Source organism: Myxine glutinosa, chromosome 1 (genome assembly GCF_964187855.1).
Source record: "Myxine glutinosa chromosome 1, kmMyxGlut1.1, whole genome shotgun sequence".
Classification (NCBI taxonomy): Eukaryota; Metazoa; Chordata; class Myxini; order Myxiniformes; family Myxinidae; genus Myxine; species Myxine glutinosa.
In genome coordinates this window covers 229389684-229417164 of record NC_136261.1, presented here as the reverse complement: position 1 = coordinate 229417164, position 27481 = coordinate 229389684, and the positions used below count along the sequence as shown (strand labels likewise).

The window sequence follows — 27481 nt, the reverse complement described above, 5'->3', positions numbered from 1 at the left end:
TGTATGTGGAAGAGGAAGAAAAATTAATAATGTCTGCATTTCCATCATCAACAACTTTATTATTTAAGTTCCACAATGCCTGTTTTTTTCTCCAATGATAGATGGACACCACCTACAGATGAGCACTACATGCTGTTTGTATCAAATGTGTGACACAAAGCATCAAAGATATTGACTGTTCTAAGTTCAATCTTTGAGGATCACGAAAGAACGCATTTCTTCAAAAATTTCGGTATTCTATCACTAGCCACATGAAGATGAGGATCTGGGCAGTATCACTGACTTTAGTCGCAATGCAGCTTCGTTTACTTAGATTGTTGCTGATTACCAACAAATGCATCTTTGGAGCAATGATTTCTCCATAATGGTGCTTCATATTGTAATCTTTAATCACAGCTTTAATTTCAGAATCATTGGAATCTCCCGTGATGAAGCTATCTCCGAGGGCCTTTCACCCACTCACCGCAGACAGCGAGGTGGTCTTTCTGTCTTCTACCGACTCCTCTCTGGCCTTGCTCCAACAGCTCTCTCTGTGCTTTGTCCCCCAAATATTCCTACAGGTCGCACAAGATCTGCCAGCAACTCTCTGATGGTTAAACTGCCGAAATCTCGGCTCTCTGCTCACCTTCACTCTTTCATTCCTCTTTTCTCCCGCCTCTGGAACAAACTCCCACACTCCCTTCAATCCCACTCCTCCCTCCAGGTCTTTAAAACAGCTGTTTACCACCATCTCTTATCTTTCCCCATCCAAAACCTTGATCTTTTCTACCCCCACTAATTCACCCCAGATCCACTTTTTTGAAATTCCAACTTCTTTCCTGGAAGTCCTGGCAGTGTCCATATGTTTTATACCTCTCCCACCCCCACCCCCCTTCCCATGCCTCGCCCCACACAAAGCCCTCTCCCTCCCACTGATCTCTCAATGTCCCTGCTCTCAGATGTTGTGTTTGAGTTCCTCCCCCTCTCACCCCATCTTGTCTACCGCTCCCCATGTTATGTTTTATGTGTCGGTTTGTTTTTCTGTGTGATTAATGTTTGCTCTTTCACGCGCCTCGATCTTGTATACAAAAAAAAGCAAAAAAAAAGCTGTTGGTTGTTTACAAATGATATACTGTGCAGCATTTTGATCTTGCTCTCTTGCACAACAAATTAATATTTGTACAAATCCCTTCTTCTCATCAATAATACAACATTTTATATGCCGTCTCCATGTTTTAACTTCACAAAACAAGCATTTTAATATCACTGTTATGCAGCATAGGAAGTGTTCAATGCTATAAAATAATTTATGCGATAAAATATGCTCGAAAAGTAAACGGAAAATCGGAACGCATTGCTCCAAGTTATTGCTGAACTGTTTAATATCCTTTCCATCTTACAATGCCCCCCAAAAAATATTTTCTTTTCAAGGGAATATGTGAGAAATTTAGAAATGTTGGAAGAGGGTAGGAATGCAGACAATCACTTTGCAGGGAGCATTTGACCCCTGGGCCACTCATTGGGAACCCGTTTTTGCAATATATCAGAATACAGTACAGTACCTCGTTTCGATTTTTTAAAGCACGACTTGCTGTAGATAAAACAGGCAGAGATATAGGATGGGGGCAAAGATAGCACACTTGTCTTGAGAGCCTCGTCTTCAAAAGTACGTATTTCATCCAGAGCAAGAGGGTAAGAGACTTCCAGAGTGATCGATTTCTCCAGGAACGTCTTAATTTTGGCAGTGATTCAGGCAACTGGACTTGAGGTTTGCCCACTTGATTAGACCATTGATGACAAACTCCATCTTGTGACTTGTGATGACAAGCTTTCACCTCCCATAGTGCACATTACGGTGTGGGTTTGATTCTTCTCGATCGGACTAAAAACTGGAAGACTGATGCTTCCAGACTCGGTGTTGTAACAAAAACTTATACGATCCCTTGGAAAGACAGAAGGGACATGAAGCTGGGGAGTTGTCTGCTAAAATCGATTACTGGGGGATACCAAAGATCCCATTGTGTCTTTTGTAAAGAGTGGTATTGAAAATGTTAAGCTATTCTGATGTCCACATTATATCAGGTACTGCATCGAGAATTTGTTGCCAGAACCTTTGCTAAATCAAAAGATTCTTGCCCTACCTAGCTGCACAAATTCCATTTTCAAAAATGAGGCTCTGGCTGCTCTTACCAACTTTGGAGCAACGATAGTATGCAGAACAATCTGCATATTATCAATTGCAAATATTGATAATTCAGTTCAGTTAATTTAAGGTTGAGTTAATTAAAAAATATTTCACCTCCCATATCGAGTTATTGAGCAATGAACACAAATTTAGAAACAGACCCACTAAAAAGGCATAAAAAACAGTTACCACAATGGAGTAGAATTTACACACAGTTAGTCGGACGAATTTCTTTTCAATTTATTGATTCTATATTTGTCTTATTTGGAGAGTTGTAATGGAGGGTTGGAGGCAAAGAGAGTTCTGTAAGTTCGGGTGTCATAACGACTGCCCCACGTGCACACCGTTCCATGTATAAATTTCTCAAAGAATTCCCATCGTGTTTACATTAAGACACCATGGGGTTGTCATGAGACACCATGGTCAAGGCATGAGGCACCTTTGCACTTCAATGAGACATCATGGTGTTACCATGAGGAACTTCATAAGAAACGTACCTCACTGCTCATTCTGAACAAAGATACCATCATTAACTGAACACACTACTGTTATGGCCCACTGCTATTATGGCCCATATAATGTACCTGTATCATCCTGCATAAATTGCATAAATAATTATGCAATTGCTGTCTCATAAATTTCCATGATCCATAACTTTGATTATTAGGATATCTATTGACCACTTTTGTGCAAATTACAGCTAAATTTCATCAATGAAGATGAATATATATATTTTTTCAAACTATGTTCTCCATGGCAAGTCGATCACATGTATGAAGTTTCACATTGATTTGCTAAGCGTTTCTGAAGAAGATTTTTTTTAAACGTTTTCATTTTCCAATCCAATATGGCCACCAGACCAAGTAACTGATGACATCATAAATTTAATTCTTCACTCACATCGGGTCATGAATCAGATATATTACGTTTCAGATTATTCGGATAAGGATTTCAATTCAACCAATTATAGCTGGAATACCACTTTATTGATGAAACATTGTTAGCACCATATATGCCCCATGGGTTTCGGAGATGTCCAATTGTTTTCCTATAATCCAATATGGCTGCCCTACCATGTGACCAATGACATCAGAGCTATCAATAATATTCTCCAGGGGGAGTCTCTCCTACGTTTAAAGCTTTGCATTGATCTGACAAGCAGTTGCAGAAAAAAAAAATTAAAGCGAAAATATATAGACGTAGACACACACACAGACAGACACAGGCCATACAATAGTTCACGCTCTGATCGATAGATGCAGGTAAGAACATACCGAAATGTAGAATTTTTTATAGCACGCAATGAATTTTTTTTTTGTTTTGTTTAGAAATTCTAGGGCTCTTCCAATCCAACGAAAGTGCAGTGCTTAGTTGTGTGAATTAAGGAAAACAAACTTTCAGAAATAAACTGCAGAGTTCTTTATTAACCCTTTGAGTACGGATGACGTCCAGTGCCGCAACCCGCGAAAACGTTTTGTGTGTGGATGACGTTACTACACGTCATCGACTATATCTATAAATAGATCGTCAGTACGTGGTTGCATTGCCGTACCAAAATGCCAAATTAATGCCGTACCGTGGGTATTTTTATCCCAAAAAAATCCCGTACTCAAAGGGTTAAAAGCAGTGGTTATATATACACAAAGAATTAAGTTAAGCACCCCTACACAACGAATTAAGGTAAGCACCCCCTAATATATATTCTTTGTGTATATGTATACATTGGCATATATTCTAAGGTATGTGAGATCAAATAATGATTGGTATGACATTAGCAATTATCCATTGATGAAATTGAGTGATCAAAGTGAAAAAAAGTGATTGGTTGAGTCAGTGATCCGATCACGTGGGTCCTACACACGTTATTGACGCAAAGATCGCTAGAGGTCTTCTCAGAACAATGACTGTACGTTAGAAAACATAAACGTCATCCACACTGTCCGTGATGGACCTATAGCTCCATACTTAAATTGAGGTGAAAATATGCCTAAAATTCCCAAAAAATTTCACCTTAAATTATTCAGAATAAAATATTGAAAACGGCATGGTTGTTATGTTTTTACGTGACCATAATATCACTTCTCCAGAAAATATAGCAATATCATGGGTATATTACACTGTTTTGACGACAACAAACTTGTAATGTGCGAGGTTGTAAAAAAACGGGGGGGTGCTTAACTTAATTCTTTGTGTATATATACCAATATGTATATGCCATACATTACGTATCACCAGATGTTTCCTCCCCTCTCCTGTATTTTTTCCAGCCCAATGTTTTAGTTCTCCCAGCATTTAAAGAAAGAAGAGTTAAGCTACTCTGATGTCCACATCATATCAGGCATTGCATCAATGAATAAATACTGAAAAAAACGATTACATTATAAAAGAGCTTTACAGAGCAAAAAAGCTGTCATTACCATCTGACTAGATATATTTCATGCAATGAACAGTCTGGCATTCTGCTCTGCGAGGCAAGCTCACAGCTTGTGGCATATGCGACCACCATCATACTTGTCTTTCTGACTTTAATACTCCACCCGTGCAGTCAACATGCCGTTATCAATGTAATTATTTCCTCTCTTCTCCCAGTGGAGGCTGGGGCGACTCAAGGCAGGGTCTTGGGCCAAGTTGTGTTCCTTATCTGCAGAAAACAACCTCTCCGCTAGTAGTGGGGGGGCCAATGTAGCAGATTGAAATGCCCGGTGAAATTGCTTGTTAATTTTTGGACACTGGTTGGGCTGTCTTTAGGGATGATATAAGTTCTAGAAAAAATATGTCTCCAATTGTTTCAAGTTCTTTATGGCGGCCATTTTGGATTTTCAAAATGGCGGATGTCGAAAACGTAAAATTCCATTATCTTGGCTTCTAAATGACCTAGAGTTTCGATTCTGGTGTCCAGTTGTACATTTTTGGGGATAGAGAATTGAATGAAACCTTCTTTAATAACCTACAAGGGATAAAAATAGGTTTTTATGGCACAGCCGAACCAGTGTCCAAAATCTAACTTAATGCACATCTATCTTAATTGTTATTTGTTATTTGTATGTTCCAGATTCGTGACCCTGAGCTATGATGGAGCCAAAAAGCAAGAAAACCAAGAAAGAAACTGATTTCACACTTTGCATTCAGTGCCAGGATCCCCAAGGTGCACTAGTGACTGAGCCAGCACTGGGCTCATATGCAAAGTTTCTCCAGTTCATCCAGGAGAGGGCACGATATGGTGATGCCGACTTCAAACAGATCAGCGAACGATTAAGCTGTTTCACTGCCACTGACTTGAGGAACAATAAAGCAAAGTGGCACCGGGCATGTTATGGATCTACATGCAACACTGCTCACCTGGAGCGTGCTAGAGTTCGCCACCAGAAAGCCTGCGAACATGGCGACACCCAGCATCTTCATAAGAGGTGTGGACGTCCTTCTTCTGCACCTGCCGCTGCAAGTACCTCAGGTTCTACGCAAGACGAGACTCTTCGCTTCACACGTTCATCATCAACTCCATTCAACAGAGACCTTTGTTTCTTCTGTCAAGAGGTCACTAAGGAAAGTGTACATGTTGTATGCACGTTCAACGCAGGTAAACAGCTGAAGAAAGCTGTTGAAGAAGGCAGCAACCACAAGTGGAAAGTTCAGCTGAGTGCTGCCATCAGTGCACATGATGCTCATGCGATCGACGTCAAGTATCATCTCCCATGCTGGGTGCAGAATGTCCAACGTGCTCCCAAGAGTGGGACATCAAGTGATGACAAAGAACACATACTGCAAGAAACTAATGTTATCAAAATAGCCGCAGACATTGAGTTTGTCAGCCTTGTTCGCTCTCTACTCCAAGCTGGTGAAATTCTCAACATGTCTGACCTGAAGTCGGTTTACTCCAGGATTCTTGACAATAATGGTGTGCACAATGTCCCATCACCTACTACCCAAGGCATGAAGGAGAAAATCAACTCTCACATTGATGACGTTCACTTCATGAAACCAAAACGTCGAAACGAGTCAGACTGTGTATTCTCCACTGCCGTGCGTGATGCAGCTGTCGAAGATGCAATGACGAAGACAAATGAAAAAAACATCGAACAACTGTTTGAGAGTGCCTCTGTTCTCCGCAGTGCCATTGCTTGTCAGAACAAGCACCCATGGCAATTTGAAGGAGAAATGAACACTGATGATGCTGAAAAGCATGTACCCAAAGTACTCTATGCTTTCCTCCGCTGGCTACTGGAAGGACCAGCCACGAGCATTGAGCCAGAGACTATGCGCTCAGCCACTATTCATCGAGATGTTATAACCATCAGTCAGAACATCATGTACGGCTACAAGTCAAAACGCCAAGTCACGTACAAGCCCAAAGAGCCAGATGCACCATTCCGCCATCGCTTAGAATGGCCACAGCAGCTTGCCGTTGCCATTGTAGTCCATCAGTCCACCAGAAACAAGAAGCTTCTGGATTTCCTGCATGGGTTCGGTCTGTCTGTTGATTATAGTCGGATCTTGCGGTTGGAGACACAGCTGGCCAACTCAGTCATAGAGTCTACGACAGAACAGGGTGTATACTTTCCAAGAACCATGCGCATAGGGACGTTTGTCTTCTTTGCAGTGGACAACAGTGACTTCAATGAAGACACACCTGATGGGAAGCGGACACTCCATGCTACAGCCTGGGCACTCTACCAACGACGGGAACATGCACCCTCCACAGATGAACATAGAACACTGACACTACATGACCGAAAGGCCAGACACCGCTCACTCAAGGTTCTGACTGCTCCAGACTTTGTTCCTTGCCAAGCACCAAACAAACAATCTGCCACAGGTACCACGTATAGCTTCAAGACACGGTCAAACCCAGATGTCACCAAGCCGTACTCTGCGACGGACACAGTGTGGCTACTTTCACGCACAATCATGCGAACAGCTGAAGCTGAGGACGTACAAGACGACATCATCCCACCAGATGACCAGCTGCAAGCTGCAGAACCCCAGCATGCTGACCCTGTTGGGTCACTCGTCCACGATCCAAAACAACCACCTGGCAGTAGGATCAAGCATCACGATATCCCAACTTGGACAGCCTACAACTCACTGCTCTCCTCTTCGAAGCCTCTGACAGAGGTCAACGCCCTGCCATTGGTAGCAGCACCAGCCCATGAATGGCAAACACTGATAACAGTCTTGAAACAGACACAGCAAATCAACTGCATGGTCATGGGTCCCGATAGGAAGACAGTGATCACCTTAGACATGGCCCTGTATGAGCGAGCCAAACAGCTGGAGATGACCAGAGATGACTGCAAAGGCAAGTGGGTACTGCGACTAGGGGAGATGCACACTGTGATGGCTGCACTGAGGGCTGCTGGGAATGCCATAGAGGACAGTGGTCTTGACGAGGCTTGGTCTGAGGCTGATATCTATGGCCCAACAACGACCAGACAAATACTGGAAGCCAAGCACATGAAGAGGGCTTTGGAGGCCCACATCACCACTGTCCAAGCCCTCTTCGACCTCTATGTGGACGAATTCTTCCAAGAGCATCCCCATCTGAGGGGCCCATGTACCCAGTCAGCACAACAGGTTGCCCAGAGCTGTCATCTACACAACCGAGAGGAGATGACAAGCGCGCAGAACAACATGCTAGCTGTCCTCGAGTCAAACGAAGTCCTGGAGGCCATGGCAAAGTTTGATGAGAGGAAAGAAGCCAAGAGTCCACTGTTCAAGTTTGTGCGACGCTACATGCGGATGATAATGCTGATATACACATTCATCCGTGCCACCCGTGATGGACAATTTGAGCTTCACCTGTCTTCACTGGATCAGATGTGCATATACTTCTTTGCACATGACAAACAGAAATATGCCAGGCTGACTCCCCGGTACCTTGCAGAGATGAAGGCCCTGAAGATGACAGATCCAGGGATCTACCAAGAGTTCATGGATGGGAACTTCAGTGTCCATAAGAATGAAATCCCCTTCTGTGCTGTAGGTGTGGACCATGCACTGGAGCACATCAACAGGATCATGAAGGTGACAGGGGGTATTGTGGGCATTACCCAGAATGCCAGTGCCCGCGAAAGGTTCTTTCTGACAGCACCAGAGCTGAGTAGGCTTGCTGAAGAAGCCCGTCAGATGGCTGGCTCACAATCAGCTACACGCAAGGAGCACCACGACCTATCAACCACAGTCTGGGCTCGGCAGGAAGACAGCATTCGTCGACTGAAGAATGTGATCAGAGAGTCCATGAATCCCATGACGCATGAGGGTGAAGACCTGACGACTATCATCACCAAGGTGGTGATGCCAGCTGAAGTACAGAAGGATGTCTGCAACCAAGATGAGATTGGTCAGAAAGCGTATAACACGTTTGTTGCAGAGCGCATCAACACAAATGAAATCAACCTTTGGGCCAGAATGAGAAAGGTCAAACTGAAGATGTGGAAGAGTGCCAGGAAAGCTGTGAAGCACAAACTGGCAGACAAGGTTGTAGAGCTGAAAGACGACAGGTCACTGTTTGCGCGCATGCTGATCGTGGCCCGCTCACGACCAGAGATCAACTTGAAGGATGCCATAGGTCAATATGAATTCACCGCGCTTCCACGAACCCTCTTTGCAATGGCTGGGACACTACTACCATGCACAGACAAAAGCAAGCTCATGGGCATCCTAGAAGATCTACCCAAGAAGTCAACTGGCACTGGTCAGCAGCCAGACGACGACAATCCTGAACATACTCCACCCCCTCCCAAGAAGGTGACTGTCATAGACGGCATGGCATTAGTGCAAGCAATGGGTAAGCCACAATGGGTCAAAACATGTGCCCAGTGGGCTGGCCATTTCAATGCAACACTGGACTGCAAGACCAACGGGTATGATGAAGTCCACCTCGTGTTTGACCGATATGATCTGCCAAATTCACTGAAAGAGGCCACACGGGAGAGGCGCCAAGGTGGCAAGCCGCCCACTGCTTACCACGTTCAAGACAGCACCCCGATTGGGAAACTGACAGCAAAACAGTTCCTGTCGCACACCAACACCAAAGATGAGCTAACTGTCTATCTGGCAAAGAAAGCTCTGTCACTTTGAGGGGACTACCAAGGTCTTCATCGTCACTTCAAGGCAGGATGTCTTCTCCAACTGCATGGATGTACAGCATCTCCGTAGCTCCCAGGAGGAGGCTGATACGAGGATCTTTCTTCACAGTCTAGATGCCGTCCGAAGAGGTGCAACACAGCTGTACATTCAGTCACCTGATACTGATGTATTCATCCTAGCACTCCACCGGTACCATGAACTATGCAAAGACACATACTTCATCACGGGTGTGGGGAACAAGAAGAGGCAAATCTCACTGGAACCAATAGTACATGAACTTGGTGTCAGGAAGGCTGCAGCCCTACCAGGATTCCATGCATTCACGGGAGCAGACCAGACTGGTCGGTTTGCCGGCAAGGGAAAGCTCACATGTTGGCAAGCCCTCAATAGGTGCTCTGTTGAGGTGGTATCTGCGTTTCATGACCTTGGGGCCTCTGAGGAGCTGAGAGCTGACACAGAAAGTGACATTGAGGCATTTGTATGCCAGCTGTATGAGCCTCGTACTACAGTTGTGGATGTGGGCAAGCTGAGGTGGAGACTGTTTACCAAGAAACAGCTAGAGGCACAGAAGCTGCCACCAACACGGGGAGCTTTACATGAAGCCATTGCTCGTGCACATTTCCAGGCCATGGTGTGGCATCAGGCTGATGTACCGGACCCCCAGCTTCCACAACCAACAGAACATGGATGGAGAGCAGAAGGAGATCAGCTGGTGCCCATCACAACCAAGGACCCTCCAGCCCCAGCTGCCATCACACATCTAATCAAATGTAACTGCAAGAAGACCCAATGCATGTCTCACTGCTCATGCAGGTCTCAGCATCTCAACTGTTCTGAGATGTGTATGTGTGGGGCAGATGAAGAGGTGTGTGGTAACACGGGTCAGGAGCGCCCCATGGGAATCGATAACACTGATGATGAGGAGGATGGAGATCCTTCAATGTAACAATGAACACTGCCAACTAAAAATATTGCACAAAGACATTATAAGTGTACATTTGAACACTAAAGTCCAGCCTTTATGTGATTTAGAAGTGAAAATGATGGAAAAAAAAATATATATGTGTTGGCATAAGTGCGTGAAAATCCAAGATGGCTGCCATAAGAACCCTTTTGATCATATGTAGGTGTATAAATGTGTGTTTATTGGATTAAGTATCCGCAAATAAGTACATTTGGACACCAAAATTAACACTCTAGGTCATTTAGAAGCCAAGATAATGACAATTTCGGTTTTCAACAAACGCCATTTTGATAATCCAAAATGGCCGCTATAAAGAACTTGAAAAAAATGGAGACATATTTTTTCTACAACTTCTATCATCCCTAAAGACAACCCAACCAGTGTCCACAAATTAACATTTGAATTCAACGGGAAAACATTGGCCCCCCCACTATAGTCTGAAAAACTGCTTTTTTGCAGATGACTCCACATTGTGTTGTATAGTACTCTTATCTAAGTGACAGATATACAAAAGATGTATCACTCTCTGCTGATCTGTAGTTTATTAGATATGGGTTTGATAAATGGAAAATGTCTTTCAATTCTGTCAAATCTCACAGTTTTACCCTGTCATTCAGGAAGGATCGTCACACGAATCCACCTATTTCCAAGGTCTGCCACTGGAAAAGGTTCAGCCTCTTCAGATTTTAGGCCTCGACATTAACTATGACCTATTTCCAAGGTGTTTTCCTGGGCCGACCATATTATGAAGATGGCCTCCAATTTTAGCCACAGACAGGGAAACCACAAAAGCGTTCCAAGTCATTCCTTGAAAAAATCAGAACATTTCAAAGCCATAGGCCATTGTCCAAAGCTTAATGGAGTACTGCCCTCCCTTGTGGACTAGGGTCCCAGTATAACATTTGTCTCTCCAGGAATCTGTGGAATCTAAAGCTCTCAATATTATTGGCATCTTCTGTGTGAGGATGAACCTCAAGGCCTGTTGTTTCACATTGCAGACAGATTGGTGGCATCTGTTTTTTTTTAAACTGCTCCACCTCTTGTCTTGCTCTCACAGCCTACTGACCATGCCAACTCGTCCAGGCATTCTTTGAGTAAGACCTTCTGGTTAAAGTCTCAAACTTCAGGCATTCCTCCCACCTCCAGTTTTGTTGCCTTTCCCCCCACTTTTGAAACCGCTTTCCTGAGACTGTTCAAACTCGCTCTTCCCTCCAGGGTTTCAAGCAAGCAGTGCACCACCATTTCAGGTCATCCCATTTATCTTTACATGCAATCTTTACTGCCCTACTAACCCAACCCTCTTTACTAGCTGGTTACTGCGTTTCCTCCTGTCTTTGCTCTCCTCTTTCCGTTGCTTGTGTTCAACTGTGGCCCCACTGTCTTTGTCCCACTGTATGTAACTTTTTAAGCATCTGTCTCCTCATTATTCCATGAGCCTAAACGTTTTAAATCATCTAAGGTGTAAAGGCCAATAGATTATGATTGGGTAGTGTATATTCAAGGTTAGTTAAAAGAGAATATAGTTTTCCTGCACTTTGAAAGGTTGATTACTTAAAACTGACAGTTTGTTAAAAACTGGTCTTCCATCTACTACAGTCACGTGAAAAAGTAAGCAGACCCCATGAAAAGTTTTGACCTTTTCAACATATTTCAACATATAGCTATTTGATCTTCATTTCAACAATATTGATAGATAAAGGTGATATAATATAACAAATATCATGAAACATTTACATTTTGTAGTCCATTGTATAATTTAAATAAACATAAATGCAAATTTTGCATGTGGAAAAAGTAAGTACACCCCTACATTTATCACCACTTCAAATACCTAAAATTAGAAACAGGTGCACCAGCTCAGGTGCAAATGATTAGAACATCGTTAGAGAAGATCTTGGAGGAACCTGTCTTATTTAAACCTCAGACATTTAGTTTGGTTTGCTCTTTGTTGTTGAAGTGTGTGGCGTCACCATGCCGAGATCAAAAGAGCTCTCTGAGGCCTTCAGAAAGAAGGTTATATATGCCTACGAGTCTGGGGAGGGATTTAAAAAGATCTCCAAACAATTTGAAATCAATCATTCGACTGTCCGGAAGATCATCTACAAGTGGAGAAGATTCCAAACAACTGCCAACTTGTTCAGGCCAGGCCGCCCCAGCAATTTCAGCCCGAGAGCAGACCGCAAGATGCTGAAAGAAGTCTCGAAGAAACACACAATGTCATCACGGGACCTACAGGTAGCTCTTGCCACTGTTGATGTCAAAGTGCACGAGTCTACCATTAGAAAGAGGCTGCACAAATTTGATCTGCATGGGAGGTGTGCCAGGAGGAAACCTTTGCTGTCCAGAAAGAACATCAGGGCAAGACAAAAGTTTGCCAATGAACACCTAGGCAAAGACCAGCACTTCTGGAACAATGTGCTCTGGACAGATGAGTCAAAGGTAGAGCTATTTGGCCACAGTACCAGAAGACATGTTTGGCGAAAACCAAAGATAGCATTTGACCACAAGAACTTGATACCAACTGTAAAGCATGGTGGTGGAAATATTATGGCTTGGGGCAGCTTTGCTGCATCAGGGCCTTGGCAGCTCACCATCATAGAATCCACTATGAATTCTTCATTGTACCAGAGGGTGCTTGAGGATAATGTGACGCCATCTGTCGGAAAGTTGAAGCTCAATCGAAGGTGGACCTTGCATCATGACAATGACCCTAAACATACCAGTAAATCCACCAAGGAATGGCTGAAAAGAAAGAAATGGAGGGTTCTGGAATGGCCAAGTCAAAGCCCGGATATAAATCCCATCGAGATGTTGTGGGGGGATTTGAAACGAGCTGTGCATGCTGTGCAACAATTTTTTGTTGAATAAATTATTGCAAAGTCAACTTTCATTGTTTTTTGTTCAATTATATCACTTTTATCTATAGATACTGTTTAAATGAAGATCAAATATTGATATGTCCACATGTGTTAAAAAGATAAAAAAACATTTCATGGGGTGTACTTACTTTTTCCACATGCGAAATTTGCATTGATGTTTATTTAAATTATACAATAGACTACAAAATGTAAATGTTTCATGATATTCGTTATATTATATCACCGTTATCTATCAATATTGTTGAAATGAAGATCAAATAGCTGTATGTTGAAATATGTTGAAAAAGTCAAAACTTTACATGGGTGTACTTACTTTTTCACGTGACTGTACATGATGAATCATGTTATGATTTCTAAACTAGTAAACCTTCGTATGTACGCACTGATATGATTCAAATAAAGAAAATAAAGAAACCTATGTCACATTGAGTTCTGTTTACTTTTAATATTTGCTGATACATAAAACTAAAAACTAAAAACTGCAAGGTGCTTGTGGATACCAATACCACCTATTAGAGCCAAGGGTGTACTTACTTTTTCCACATGCGAAATTTGCATTTATGTTTATTTAAATTATACAATGGACTACAATATGTGAATGTTTCATGATATTTGTTATATTATATCACCTTTATCTATCAATATTTTTGAAATGAAGATCAAATAGCTGTATGTTGAAATATGTTGAAAAAGTCAAAACTTTACATGGGGTGCACTTACTTTTTCATGTGACTGTATATATCTGACATTGATTTGCTGATACAGTTTATAAATGTTAACACTCAAAAATGCACTGATGTACCATCCATTATAATGGAGATTCCTACTAAGATAAAGTCTTTGAGTCATATTTTTCCGATTGTGAAAGAAAGTTATTTCTTTATTCTTTTTTTGTGACTATATCATCAAAAATTATTCACCTTCATGATCCTACTGTTATCTTTACTGCAAATATGACTGGACAACAAGAACAGATGCTTACTTTACTCAAGTCATCATTGCTGCCTTGTTCTCGAGAACTTTTATACAAAAGTGCATACAGGTAGGGGACCCCTTATCTGGCAGGCATGGGGAAATAGGCTGGCCAGTTTTTGGGATTTGCCGGATTCGGTGTCCCTATATCTATTTAGCCACAGACAGGGAAACCACAAAAGCGGTTTGACTGCAACTGTTTGACGCAACAAAAGCGGTCAGCTGACACTTTTTCACCACAGACAATAAGCAAACGTAGCCCATGCCTCTTCCGGAATTTGTTGAACCACCCAGTCGAATATTCACACAATGACGTTGGACCTAATTTATTATGAAAGGTTTTTGCTTGTGACATGATTATTGCATGGTCCAAAGGAAAATTCTCCGAGTGGCACTGCCTGATCCACTCCATCAAGACATCATCAGCATCAGTGGTCTTCCACTGAAGTAACGTTTTCCTTTTGTACATAGCTTGGGCACATCACTCTCGCCATAAAATTTCAACATCTGCTCCTTTTGTTGATTTGGATCATACACCGTCTATGTACCAACGCCATACTCCTCACCGAGACGTTTCATCGAAATACTCACGTCACGCTTCCGCAACAACTCCACTTTTTGCTTAATACTGAGCGATAAAAGCTTCCTTTTCAAAGCACTACAAGCTTGCCCAGATGTTGAAGGCCTTAGACATGATTGTGATACAGGAGGGATTGCACAAAACTACAGAGCACAATGCGGTGATGCTGAATTGGATGTACACACCAGGTTTGTATTTGGTGGTTGTGCAATGTCATTTTTGTGGTGCTAGGTTTTTCCCACCAAATGATTGTGCATGGGGTGATCAACTTTTCAGAAGGTTTGTGCAATGAAAGTGTTAAACATTGCAGGGCCATGGTGTTTCAAAACTTTTCCAGTTTGTAGGTCTCTTCGTTTGCCGGATAAGAGGTTCCCCTACCTGTATATGTGTGTGTGTGTGTGTGTGTGCGTGGTGTGTATATATATATATATATATATATATATATATATATATATATATATATATATATATACGTAATTGAGAACAACATAGACCTCTCTAGCCATATCTAAACTAGAATACAAAGCACAAATTTAAAGGAAGATGACCGTTACAGATAATGTACAGCATACCCATGTCAGACGTTTGCTTGGATGAACAATACAATTTGAAAGTTGAGAATCAGATAATTTTAAAATGGTTGATGTGATTGCAGCAACCAAACTATTTTAAAGGCCATATTGATGAATTTATAAATACTATGATACTCCAGGTTCATAACATAATTTCACAAGCGTTTGCTCTCCATTTTAAAAACAAACTTGCCATGCAGATAAACTCCGTCTGGATTAAAATGGTCAACAAAAACACAAATGGACTGCAGTTTTGTACAAGCGAAAGGAAAAAATGCATGCAATCTCAGAAGCCGGCCATGCAGTTAATGGAACACAAGGATTGCGGGGGAAAGAGGAGCTGAAAGGTGGATAAAAAGTCCCTTTCAGAGGGCCTCAATTTGTACTGGAATTTACCCGTGCTTGAGCTACAGGGGGAGCACTTACATGGTAGTTTAGTAGATAACTCTTCTGACTTGGCATAGCCTCAGGGCTTTGCAGGGTCTCAAACGTCAACTGAATCTGACAGTGGAATGAGAAACGTAGGGCTCAGAAGTTCAAGGGGATAAGTGGTGCAAAAATGATCGAAAGCTCAACTGGCTCTTAGAGAGAGAGAGAGAGAGAGAGAGAGAGAGAGAGAGAGAGAGAGAGAGAGAGAGAGAGAGAGAAAAAAAAGAAGAGATGGTAAACAAAAAAAAAAAGATGAAGTGAAAATACAGAGAATAGAAAGACAGGTAGAAAAAAAAAGAGGAAGCATGAATATTGATATATATATTTAAATATATATATATATAATGAAGGAAAAATAAAGGAAGGCAATGAGAGGAGCAAAAGTGCTGTGGAGCAGCACGCCTTCAAAACAGTGGCCATAAAATCCATAAGCTTAGGTCACATAAGGCTCGACAGAAACAGTTGCAGGAAATGAATTCAGCATTCACTTGTCTTGTTAGCAATGGCAAACATACGGAAGTTGAACAGAAGGTTGTTTCACTTTTTTCATAGAAATCCAAAACTGTCACTTTCACCCGCATCCTGCCAAATTTGCTTACAAATTATGTTCGTTTTAATTGTACTTTTGCAACCAGTTTATTTGGACAACACATACCATCGAGTAACGGTTATTTGTAAGACAATTATATGATCGATTTTTTCAAAGGTTAATTTGAGCTGCATGCACCCACTTTGCACTGTTTCAGCTTTTGAAACGCATAGTAGAGGGAATGGTTTCAAAAGTTACTCCTCTTTCAAAGGTTGTCAGAGACATATGGTATAAAACATAACCTGCCTATAAGGGGAAAAAAAAACCCAGACTTTTCGCCCACAAACTAACAATTATAAAACATTGCCAAGAATGTGATGCCATTTTGAAAACCAAAACGCTGATTGTTGGATAAATGGTTATTTCATTACATGTTAAATATATTAACTCTTTGAATGACCCTCATGTGTGGACCACTTTCACTAAAAGCAGCTAAAACTGGAAGCAAAACACCAAAAGCATATGCAAACTGTGAATTATGATAAGGTCAACCATATTTCAAATAAATTACTGGCTTATGCGAGGAGGCTTGTTGTTGGGGGGTCAATGTGTCAATTTGCAAAGAAAGGTGCTCCAGGACAATCCATGCATGCAAGCAAGTTTAGCAATGAACTGAAAGCTGAATTAAATGAAAAAAGTGTTATCAAACTGAAGGAGTACACAAAATGACATTTCTGGTCTCCTATACATGTGGTGACTTCCAAAAATTGCCCGTTTGCAAAAATGCTAACCGTGGCAGGAGAGGCGCGTGTGGCCTGGCTCAGTGCCTGTCCGTTGCTGTCCATAGTCTGGATAAGATATGCCCCACCAGTCTCGGACACCAGTTGCCCACTGGCGATGGTCATGCCCATTTCCCCAGCGGCATTGCTTCCTGTGGCCATGAGGCCATGTGAAGACACAACCGTGGAGAGCTGTGTCGTGACACGGCCCTGGGAGTCATAGTAGGCAGCAGGACCGTCACCTTGCCCATACAGCTGTGCCTCACCATATGGGTATGCTGCTGAGCGTCTGGATATGGGCAAAGGTAAAAGAGGAAAGAGAAAGGGAAATTATCAAATTTTATGCCCTGGGCTTATAGTATCAGAACTATGGCCTAAAAATGATGTGCTCGATTCTTCGTGCTGCAAGCCTTACCAACGACAGGTTTTGACGTGTGAGTCAAGTTTATGGTACAACATGAGCGAAATTAATGTACAGGAGGGCCTTGCGATTCGCAGGGGTTACATTGTTGAAAATCCCCATGAACCGCAAATCTGTGATGCACAAACTTAAGGGGTAATGAGAAAAATAGGGTTAGGAATTTCACCTTTAAAATTTGTCACCCCTTTTTGGCAAATTGAGCCCTTAATTAACATGTCTGTGTATTGTTTTTGTGTTATTTATTTTCACTAGCGTGGATCGGCTCGCTACGCTGGCCTCACCACACATCGCTATGGGGGCACAGGCTTGTTTTAACTTTGGGTCAGACTGAGCATGACACCATAATATATTAGATCAGACCATGCCTCACCATTCATTAGACTGTCCCTCACCATTTTAAATTCCCTACAATAAAATCTACTTCTGTAAAGGTGTCGGGGGAAGGGGGAGGGGAGTGGGTTAGGGGAAGGGGTATCGCAAGTCACAAAACCCCTTGGGGAGGGGGGTTATTCATTTTAAATACCATTAATATTATGCTATTATCAATAGTGTTGTTATTAGAAGCGGCCTTGGAAAAATGCCACAGAAGTGTCAGGAAGGGTCATGTTATTAACTCTTGTGGGATATATAGACTACAGTAGATCTTCGCTCAGGTGCGTTCGTGACGCAATAAGCATAGTTTGCCTCACGGATGTCCGAATTCCTCCAAATTTATTTTCGTGTTCAATAGTTTCATGTTCAACAGCAGCAGCGACTGCTTCAAATTACCGTGTTTGTGGATTATAATATTTTTACCTCTAGTAGGGGCCGTTGCCCCCACGAAATGCCACAATAAACTATTTATACATGTTAACACTGCATTTGTTCAAGGAGGAAAAACGAATTGGGGAGAGGGGATATTATTAGTATTAATACTGTTTGGTAATAACATTAATATTATGGTATTATAAATTAGCATGTTATTACTTTTGTTACTAGAAGTGGCCTTGGAGAAACGACATGATAAAGCTAACTTAACATGGATTATACACCTCAACATGCAACCTCCTTGGTGGGGAAACCCCATTGGGGAAGAGGGCAAATGAATTTGCTACAACGTCCATCATGTGACCCTCAGTACTCCTGTTAAGTTTGGTTGAGATTGGATAAGTAACAACCAAATGCATTGCGGTCGAAAAAATCATCATCAGACAGACAGACAGACACCCAATTGCATACTTTAGCATGATTATGAATGAAAGATTTATTAAAAACATAAAAAAGTATTATTTTCCTGCATTATGAGCATATAATAAAACGATCATTCATTCAATCAACCTGGTGTTGGCTTAGCGGTTAGGGTGCTGGCTTGGGATCCTAGGATCCTTGGTTCGAATCCCGGTCGATCGCTAAATTAACACCAGGGGGGTTGACTCAGCCTGTCATCCTTCCGAGGTCGGCAAATTGAGTACCAGCTTGCTGGGATGAATGATCCCGGTGTGTACCCCGGTTTAGAATAGGTACACAGTATCCCTGCGCATCGAAGAGGTGACTAAGGGCTGGCGCCAGGAAGGGCATCCGGCCATAAAAACATTGCCTCAAACAGGGAACCATGATTGTCATGGGACCTGCAAGGCTAACCCCTGCTCAAGTGGGGAAAATGGCCTTAAAACGATCATTCATTCATTCATTCATTATGAGCATATAACAAAGTTTATTTTCTTGAGTTATTAAGATCATGAAACTTACCTTTAATAATAATGATGATAAACTTGATCCAATAATGTGATGGCGATGTTGATGATGGTGATGATAAAGATGGGTTGATGGAGATGATGAGGTGAGAGGATTTGAGTGGGTTATTGTGTTGCTGGCCCATATTAATTAGGTGAGTAAATGTGGAAAAAAGTTCACCTACCCACGATTATTTGAGCGCAATGACCACAATCAGCAAACCTTGCCTCAATAAGTTCATCGCGAAGACGAATCTGCAAAGGGGAAAATCCCCAAATGGCAAGACCCTCCTGTATTTGCATTTATGTAATTTAAATAGTTATATCGTGGAAAAACAAGAGTGAGGAATCTGGATCCAAAATCTTTTTTTTTCTGTTCTGTCCTTCAATCCCAAAAATGTAACCCATTCCTTTAACCCCCAAAATGTAACTCTTTCCTTACATGGCAGTGAATTTTGACTCAAAATGTGAACGTTTTCATAACTGGGGTAGACTAACTTCAATTGTATGTATTTAGATGCTTGGAAATGTTTTTTTGGGCAAGGAACTGCTCATTCAGTTTGAACTATTCAGTTCTAAACCTTAAGGTGGCCTAAACATTAAGAACGTTTTTCGCTTTGCTTTGGCATGCACAGATTATTTGGAAAAAAAAAAGAAGTAAATGAATCGTGTAAAAACCAAAAGTTTTGATAAGATATAATGCCATAGTCATGAACTTAAATATTTAAATTACGATACTTAACCGAGCTGTTAGGGTTATGGGCAAGGGCAAAATCGCATCACTGGTTCACAAGTTATCACGGTAACAGGATTTTTAGCTAACATGATATATGTCTCTGTCTCTCTGTCTCTGTCTCTGTCTCTGTCTCTCTCTCTCTCTCTCTCTCTCTCTCTCTCTCTGCCCTGACTTCAGCAAGGTGGGGTACACCATCCTGGATGTGGGGAAACTCTGGGTCGTTCCTGTAAGATCAGTCTGCTGTCTCTGTGCCGTGGGCTTGTTCGAGAGAACTGTCCGGACAACAACAGCAGCAATTGTACCAAGTTTGACGAAGATCCCTTCAGCAGTTCTCAAACTATTGCAGCAACGAAAACCTATCACGGACAGCCTGACGAACAACCTGAAAACATAATGCCTACGGCGGTCATCAGCAGAGGCAGAAAAATGTATTAATGCACGAGTATTAATGCAAAAAACCCTAAAAGAAAGGAAAAAACAATGGAAACTAAAAAAAATACACTTTAAATGTCAGTGACAATATGGCAGACTTTTGAATCTTGTCCTAATTATCTTATGTCCAAAGATGAAGTGAATAATCTTTAAAACTTCCATAAGAATTGGATAGCCTTTCAGTATTTGAACATTTTCAGTCATTTATTTGAACGTTTTCAGTATATGTGTGAATGTATATGTGTGAATGTATATGTGTGAATGTATATGTGTGAATGTATATGTGTGAATGTATATGTGTGAATGTATATGTGTGAATGTATATGTGTGAATGTAAACATGTAAAATGTAAAACATGTAAAATGTAAACATGTAAATGTAAATGCAGAGAATGAATGGGATGGCAACATAGAGAGTAACCCAGTTTTAGGACCGGCAGAGAAGATAACTGAGGAGGAAGTTGAGGAAGCGATAAAAGCAATGAAGAGTAGAAAAGCGGGAGGGCCGACGGGAGTTGTGGGAGATATGTTGAAGGCAGCGGGAAATTGGGGTGTGAAGAGAATGACAGAGATCTGCAATCTGGTGGTGAAAGAAGGCTGCATTCCAGTGGCTTGGGCACTGAGTACCCTCGTCCCTCGATACAAGGGGAAAGGTGACCCTCTGGACTGTGGCTCGTATCGAGCGATAAAGTTATTGGAGCATGGAATGAAGGTATTGGAAAGGGTGTTGGAGGAGGATAAGGAAGAAAGTGAAGATTGACGAAATGCAGTTTGGTTTACGCCAGGAAGAGGAACGACAGACGCGCTTTTTATTGAGGCAGTTGCAGAAGTACATGGAGAAGAGGAAGAAGTTGTTTCTTGGGTTTGTTGATCTGGAGAAAGCATTCGATAGGGTTCCACGTGAAGTAGTGACATGGGCATTGAGGAAGATAGGAGTGAAGGAATGGTTGATCAGAGTAGTGATGGCAATGTACAAAAGAGCGCGCACAGCTGTAAGGACGAAGGACAGGAACAGAGGTGAGTTTGAGGTGAAGGTGGGAGTGCATCAGGGGTCGGTACTAAGTCCACTACTATTTGTAGCTGTGATGGAGGTGCTGGCTCGGAACGTAAAGGAGGGTTTACCGTGGGAGTTGTTGTATGCAGATGATCTGGTGTTGATTGCAGAAAGTATCGATGGACTGAAGGAGAAGATGAACAAGTGGAAGGAATGTATGGAGACAAAAGGTCTGAAGGTGAATATCGGAAAAACGAAGGTGATGGCAAGTGGTAAAGCATGTGGTGAGGTGGAAAGAACTGGGAAGTGGCCGTGTGCTGTGTGCAGGAAGGGTGTCGGAGTGAATTCCATTCAATGTACAATGTGCGCTGAGTGGGTTCATCAAAAATGTAGTGGTTTGAGAGGGTCATTAACCCGTGTGACAGCTACATTCAAGTGTAAGGTGTGCACAGATGGAGCTGCAGATGGAGGAAATGTTGAGTTGGATCTTGGAGACGGCGTGAAGCTGGAAGGTGTTAAAACATTTTGTTACCTTGGAGACATGCTGAATGGAGAAGGTGGATCAGACTCGGCAACTGTTGCTAGAGTGAGATGTGCATGGAAGAAGTTTCGGGAACTGAGTGGCGTGCTGACGATGAGGGGAGTGTCGTTGAAGCTGAAGGGAAAGGTGTATGCTGCATGTGTGAGAAGTGTTATGACTTATGGGAGCGAGACATGGGTAATGAACGTAGAGCAGCAACAAAGGCTGGAAAGGGTGGAAATGCGAATGGTTCGGTGGATGTGTGGAGTATCGTTGAGAGAGAGGAAGACAAATGATGAATTGCGAAAGATGATGGGAATAGAGCCTGTGATTGATGCTGTGAAGAGGAACAGGTTGAGATGGTTTGGTCATGTGTTGAGGAAGGATGAAAGTGACTGGTTGAGAAGAGTGATGGAAATGAATGTAGAAGGAAGTAGAGGACGGGGAAGACCGAGAAAGACTTGGCTAGTGGACGGCTAAAGATGGTGGAAGAAGAAATGCGGGCAAGGGGGTTAACAAGGAGAGATGCAGAAAATAGGGCAAAATGGAGAAGATTGTCATGGGGCCCGCAAGGCTAACCCCCACTCTAGCAGGGAAAATGGCCTTTAAAATGCATGTTGTTGTTGTTGTTGTTGTTGTTCCTACTGAGGATAATGACTACCTGAGTTGCTGTGTTGTCATGGTTTCCACCAATCTCAACACAGACATTTAATTTGTACAAATTTATTTGAAACCACCACATTATTAAAATTACCTCACCTCAATGTATGTAATTCAAAACAACTCCCGCTGCAATTGAAAGCACCTCACCACATGTCACAATATAGACAGGCTTGTTTTGACCGAGGATAAGTATGAGTTGGTGTATTTTCATGATTTACAGTTTACACCAATCATAATACAAACATTTCCTTTGCACAAATGTATTTGTAAAATTCATGATATTACATTTTTGTAAGAAATTTATGTTGAAGATTTAAGATGAAAAATAAATTTGGGGCTGTTAAATACACACGGGAGAGGTAGGTGCAGACCAGAAGTTTGGTACAATTTCACAAAAGTTTGAGGGAGTAGTTCAGTTGTTGCTGTTTCGTATGCAGCCTGTGACTGCTGGTTGCATAATTTCTCTGGAAGCGTGTTTTTGTACCGCTGATGCAGTGCCCCAATTCCCTGTGAGCTGGTACTCAATTTGCATACCTTGGAAGGATGACAGGCTGAGTCAACCCCCCTGGCATTAATTCTTCGATCGACCGGGATTCAAACTCAGGATCCTGGGATCCCAAGCCGGCACCCTAACCGTTAAGCCAACACCAGGCTACAGTTGTTCAGTGACAATACAGGAAGACACTGCACATATATAAATGTACGAGTGTGGATTGGCTCGCTATGCTCGCCTCACCATGCGTCGCTACAGAGGCACAGGCTTGTTATAACTGAGGCTGATGACTGTATCTGAGTTGCTGTGTTGTCATGATTTACACCAATCATAATATAAACATTTCTTTTGTACAAATTTATTTGTAATATTCGTGATATTACATTTTTACAAACAACTAGCAGGAGTACCCAGAGTTGCCCCCCAGTGATGTTCTCATCCTGTTGGCATTTCGAAGAATTTGTTTTTTTCTATTTTTTGTGGGTGCCTAAAACACTTTCCTACACCCACTGAGGAAAATTTAGATTTAATGTTATAATATCACACACACACACACACACACACACACACACACACACACACACACACACACACACGGTAATTGCAATCAACATACTGGTCCCTCAGTGTAGTTATTTCCATAGTATAAGATTAGAGATGTTTTTCCTCCCTCCATTTCCTCCTTTGTCTTTGGGGGAATTGTAAATTATTTGTAGTCTGGACGAACTTTGTGGGCACGCGCTTTGTAATGAGGGTGCTCATTTGCATAATCACACCAAAAGCTCATTTGAGTCGCGCGCTAAAACCCAACCGTCACCAACTCTATTTCCCCTAATCTTTCCTTTTTACACAACACATAAGTACATCACAATTACCGTTTATTAATACAGATTTTGCCACCATATTTGTTTTACCACAAAAGCCTTAAAATCCACTGAAAAGACATCCTGGCGAGGGTTTGCAATCTCTGATTGCTTTTTCTTGTTAGTTACACTTGTTTCCTACACACGTTAAATTCAATGACATTAAGCCATTATACACGCTGTTCATTGCTCAACGACACGAAAAGCCTCACGACCCAGAAACCACAACTTCGCCTCAACTACCCACATACCTCATCATTACGTCCTTCATCACCTCACCCACGCCCATCACAGGTGCCACAGGTGCCGCCGACCTGGGAGTGGGAGAAGTACGCGCGGTGGCAGGAACTCTACAAACCTCATTGAACACCTCAGAACAAACAGACATTTGACTGGCCATTGACCTCCTGTGAATAGTGAATTTCTCTGTCTGTCCCCACGAACAGTTACGAGCCCTCAGGTTTCACCCCGCACCTTTAACATGCCACAAGCCAAGCCCCATGTTAATCACGGAGAGCTCCGTACTGTGCCATGATTTTGAGACCAAATAAGGAAAATTTGATGTGAGGGCCTGGCGTGGGTGGGGCTGGATGGAGGTGCACCTGATAACGCACCTTCACACTTTCTCTCGTGCACCTACATGCATACACGCACCACAACCGCACATCTCCAACACGCACCATAGACACCCAGCATTTTTTCTTTCCTTTTTACCCCGCCTTTAGCGCTTGGGTCGGGGCAGGAAGTCTGCTCCGCCCGGTAAGAAACGGGGCCATTTAACTGTTGCACTGTCTTTCTTTCTGTTCTTTTCTCGCTCCGCGGATGGTCTGATGTGTGTCCTGTATGGTGTATAGCTGGCGGGTAAGGCATATAATTAAGTCTGCATCTCGTACATTTTCTTTTCTGCTTATAAATATCGCCGCACTCTTCATTACTTGCGATCTCTTGTACATTTTAAACATTCATTCCTCGATTGTTCCTTTTGCATGTAACCCTCCTCCACCCCCTCCCCCCGAACATTAAAGTCCTTGAGTTTCCTCCCACCTTTGCATAAATATCCATGTTTTTGCATAAATATCCCTCTTTTTGCATAAATATCCGTGTTTTAATAAAAAAAGCATGAATAAGTATTTGCATAAATATCCCTTTGCATAAATATCCCTGTTTTTATAATAAAGCTCTTGTTGACGTTCCTTTCCATCTGTCCACGTTCGTCTTTTCCTTCATTGATCCAGTGCTGTTCGCAATTAGGTTAGCCTAGGAGATTATCATTCCCCAATTGATTGGCCTGTTATGGTCCGGCATGCATCAGTGGTAAAGCTCTGCTGCCAAAATTAAACATCTAATTAGGAGACAATTCATGCATAGCCGAGGGCGCGTTCCCTGGTTGGAAAGTGCGTGGAAAAGGTAAACGGCAAGTTAGACGGAAACCCCGTAACTGCATGGCGGACCAATTGGCGTTCATTGCTGGCTAGCAACCTGCCATGGTACAAAATTATTTGTGCTTGGTCGCCTCAGGCTTGGGAAGTTTGCGGGGAGGCAGGAATTCCCCCTCTCGTAGTACACCGAAACCCATAACAATATCCATACATATATATATATATATACACACATACTGTATATATATATATATATATATATATATATATATATATATATATATATATATATATATATATATATATATATATACACAGACTTGGCATTTAATATGGAATATTTTTTTTGTGGGGGTGAACTTACTTTTCAAGATGACTTAGAACCAAAAGTTCATTGGAATTATGTTGAAATTATTCTAGATTTTGTTAATGTGACCTTTAAAAGAAACAAAAACCACATTTGACATTTCGAAGCAAATAAATTGATCCTTGAAAGTGATGTAAACTGATATCGAACTCAATTCACGGACAGTACTGTGTTAAACTTCTGTGCGTTTTCCAGAAGTATCTCTTTATTTTGCACATTAGCCAAATTTTTTTAACAAAAACAAAAGTTAAATTACGACTGGGATTACGGACAGTAAAATTAAAGTTCAGTAATTCGTGTAATCCCCACGAGCATTCAGGAGAGCACGTACACGTTGAGGCATGCTGTTCACGAGATTTGCCAAGGTTTGGACAGGAATCGCTTGCCATGCAGTTGCAATAGCCTGCTGCAATTCACGCACAGAGGTCGGCTGCTGGTCCAAGTGGTCGATTTGACGCGTTAATTCTGCCCACAAGTTCTCTATCGGATTCATATCCGGGGACATGGCAGGCCACTCCATATGCTCTACACCACGGTTAGCAAGAAAGTGTTGGATCATGCGAGCACGATGAGGCCGTGCATTGTCACTTGGAAGACAAAGTTTCCTCGAAAGGCTGCACGAACAAATGGAAGCAATGTTTCTTCCAGAATGGCCCTGTACTTGAACTGGTTCAGGTTTTCATTCAGAACAACCAGGTCAGTTTTTCCCCCTGCATGAAAAGCAGCCCAAACGGTCACCCCACCACCTCCAGCCTGGACTCTTGGCAATATACAATCTTTGTTGTAGGCTTCATGCACTTGTCTGCGCACTCGGACGCGGCCATCTTGACGATAGACCAGAAATCTAGACTCGTCACTGAAGATCACGTGATTCCAGTGTCCTGGCTGCTATTGACGGTGCTGTCTGGCCGACTGCAATCGGCGCTGGCGGTGTTGTCTGGTCAGGCGTGGCTTTCTCAGGGGACGCCTGGCACGATAGCCTGCTTGAACCAGTCGTTGGGTGACTAGCCTTCTGGATACAGGCACATTTGTCAGTTGCTGCCACTCAGCTCTAAGCCGATTAGCTGACTTGGTACGGCCATTGCGGACTAACCAGTGCAGCTGGCGATCATCCCTCCTTGTGGTTCTGCGGGGACGTCCTGGCCTCGGTATTGTAGTAGGGACACCCCTCTGAGGATTTAGTTTCAGGATCTTTCACACCTGACCTTGAGTGAAGCCATACTGCCGAGCAATAGCACGCTGTTTCATGCCGTAATTTCGTAAAGCCACCACTCCATGACAAACAGCATTGTCGAGTTGACGGACCATCTCCAGAGGAAGCGGCAATAACTTTTGGAGACGTGCAGCAGTTGTTTTCCACTAATACAGAATGCAACAACCCTTATATACCCGACTGTGAAGCCAATCATCAAATGCACCTGTCCGTACATTTTGCCATGCCACCTGTGATATAATCCTGTTGTTGACTTCTTGCTGCGACAGACAATCAGTGACATGGTTCTTTTAACAAATAAATCACCAAAGTGTAAAAGAAATTCACCAGATTGATATACTGAGTTAAGAAAGTAAACCCAAGTCAAGAAAAAAAAAAAATTCCATATTAAATGCCAAATCTGTATATATATATATATTGTTGCGGATATGAGGATTGTGTTTTTTTATTGTGTTGTATTGTATAGTAAATTGTTGTGAAATATTGCTTTATTCTGGACCCTCCTTACTCCAGTTATGTATAAAGGTCAAAGGGCGTCCCATAATTAGGTCATAAACAATCACGTCACCCAATCATAGATTTCCCCCTGGTTGATAGTTATATCTTTATTATGTGTATTAGGGTAAGGCCTTGTCTTCCATTAAGATGACACTCCATTGCACCAAGTGAAATAGAGTAGATTCCTTTCACATTCCCCTTTCATCATTGCCAAGCCTCAATTGCCAATTACATCCC

At 42.3% G+C, this 27481-nt stretch overlaps 1 protein-coding gene across 7 annotated transcripts in view; it reads right to left on the bottom strand.

The window, feature by feature from the left end:
* Positions 1 to 27481, bottom strand: part of LOC137434919 (DNA-binding protein RFX2) — a 205977-nt gene that overhangs the window by 80963 nt on the left and 97533 nt on the right. For 4 of the 7 annotated variants that reach the window (XM_068128163.2, XM_068128178.2, XM_068128142.2 and 1 more), the window contains exons 6-7: positions 16967 to 17243; positions 15644 to 15718 (exon numbers count right to left, since the gene is read on the bottom strand). In XM_068128163.2, the coding sequence (XP_067984264.2) occupies positions 15644 to 15718; positions 16967 to 17243 (352 nt within the window). The remainder of the gene's footprint in view (positions 1 to 15643; positions 15719 to 16966; positions 17244 to 27481) is intronic. The other 3 variants (XM_078784817.1, XM_078784813.1, XM_068128170.2) reach the window with 1 other exon arrangement.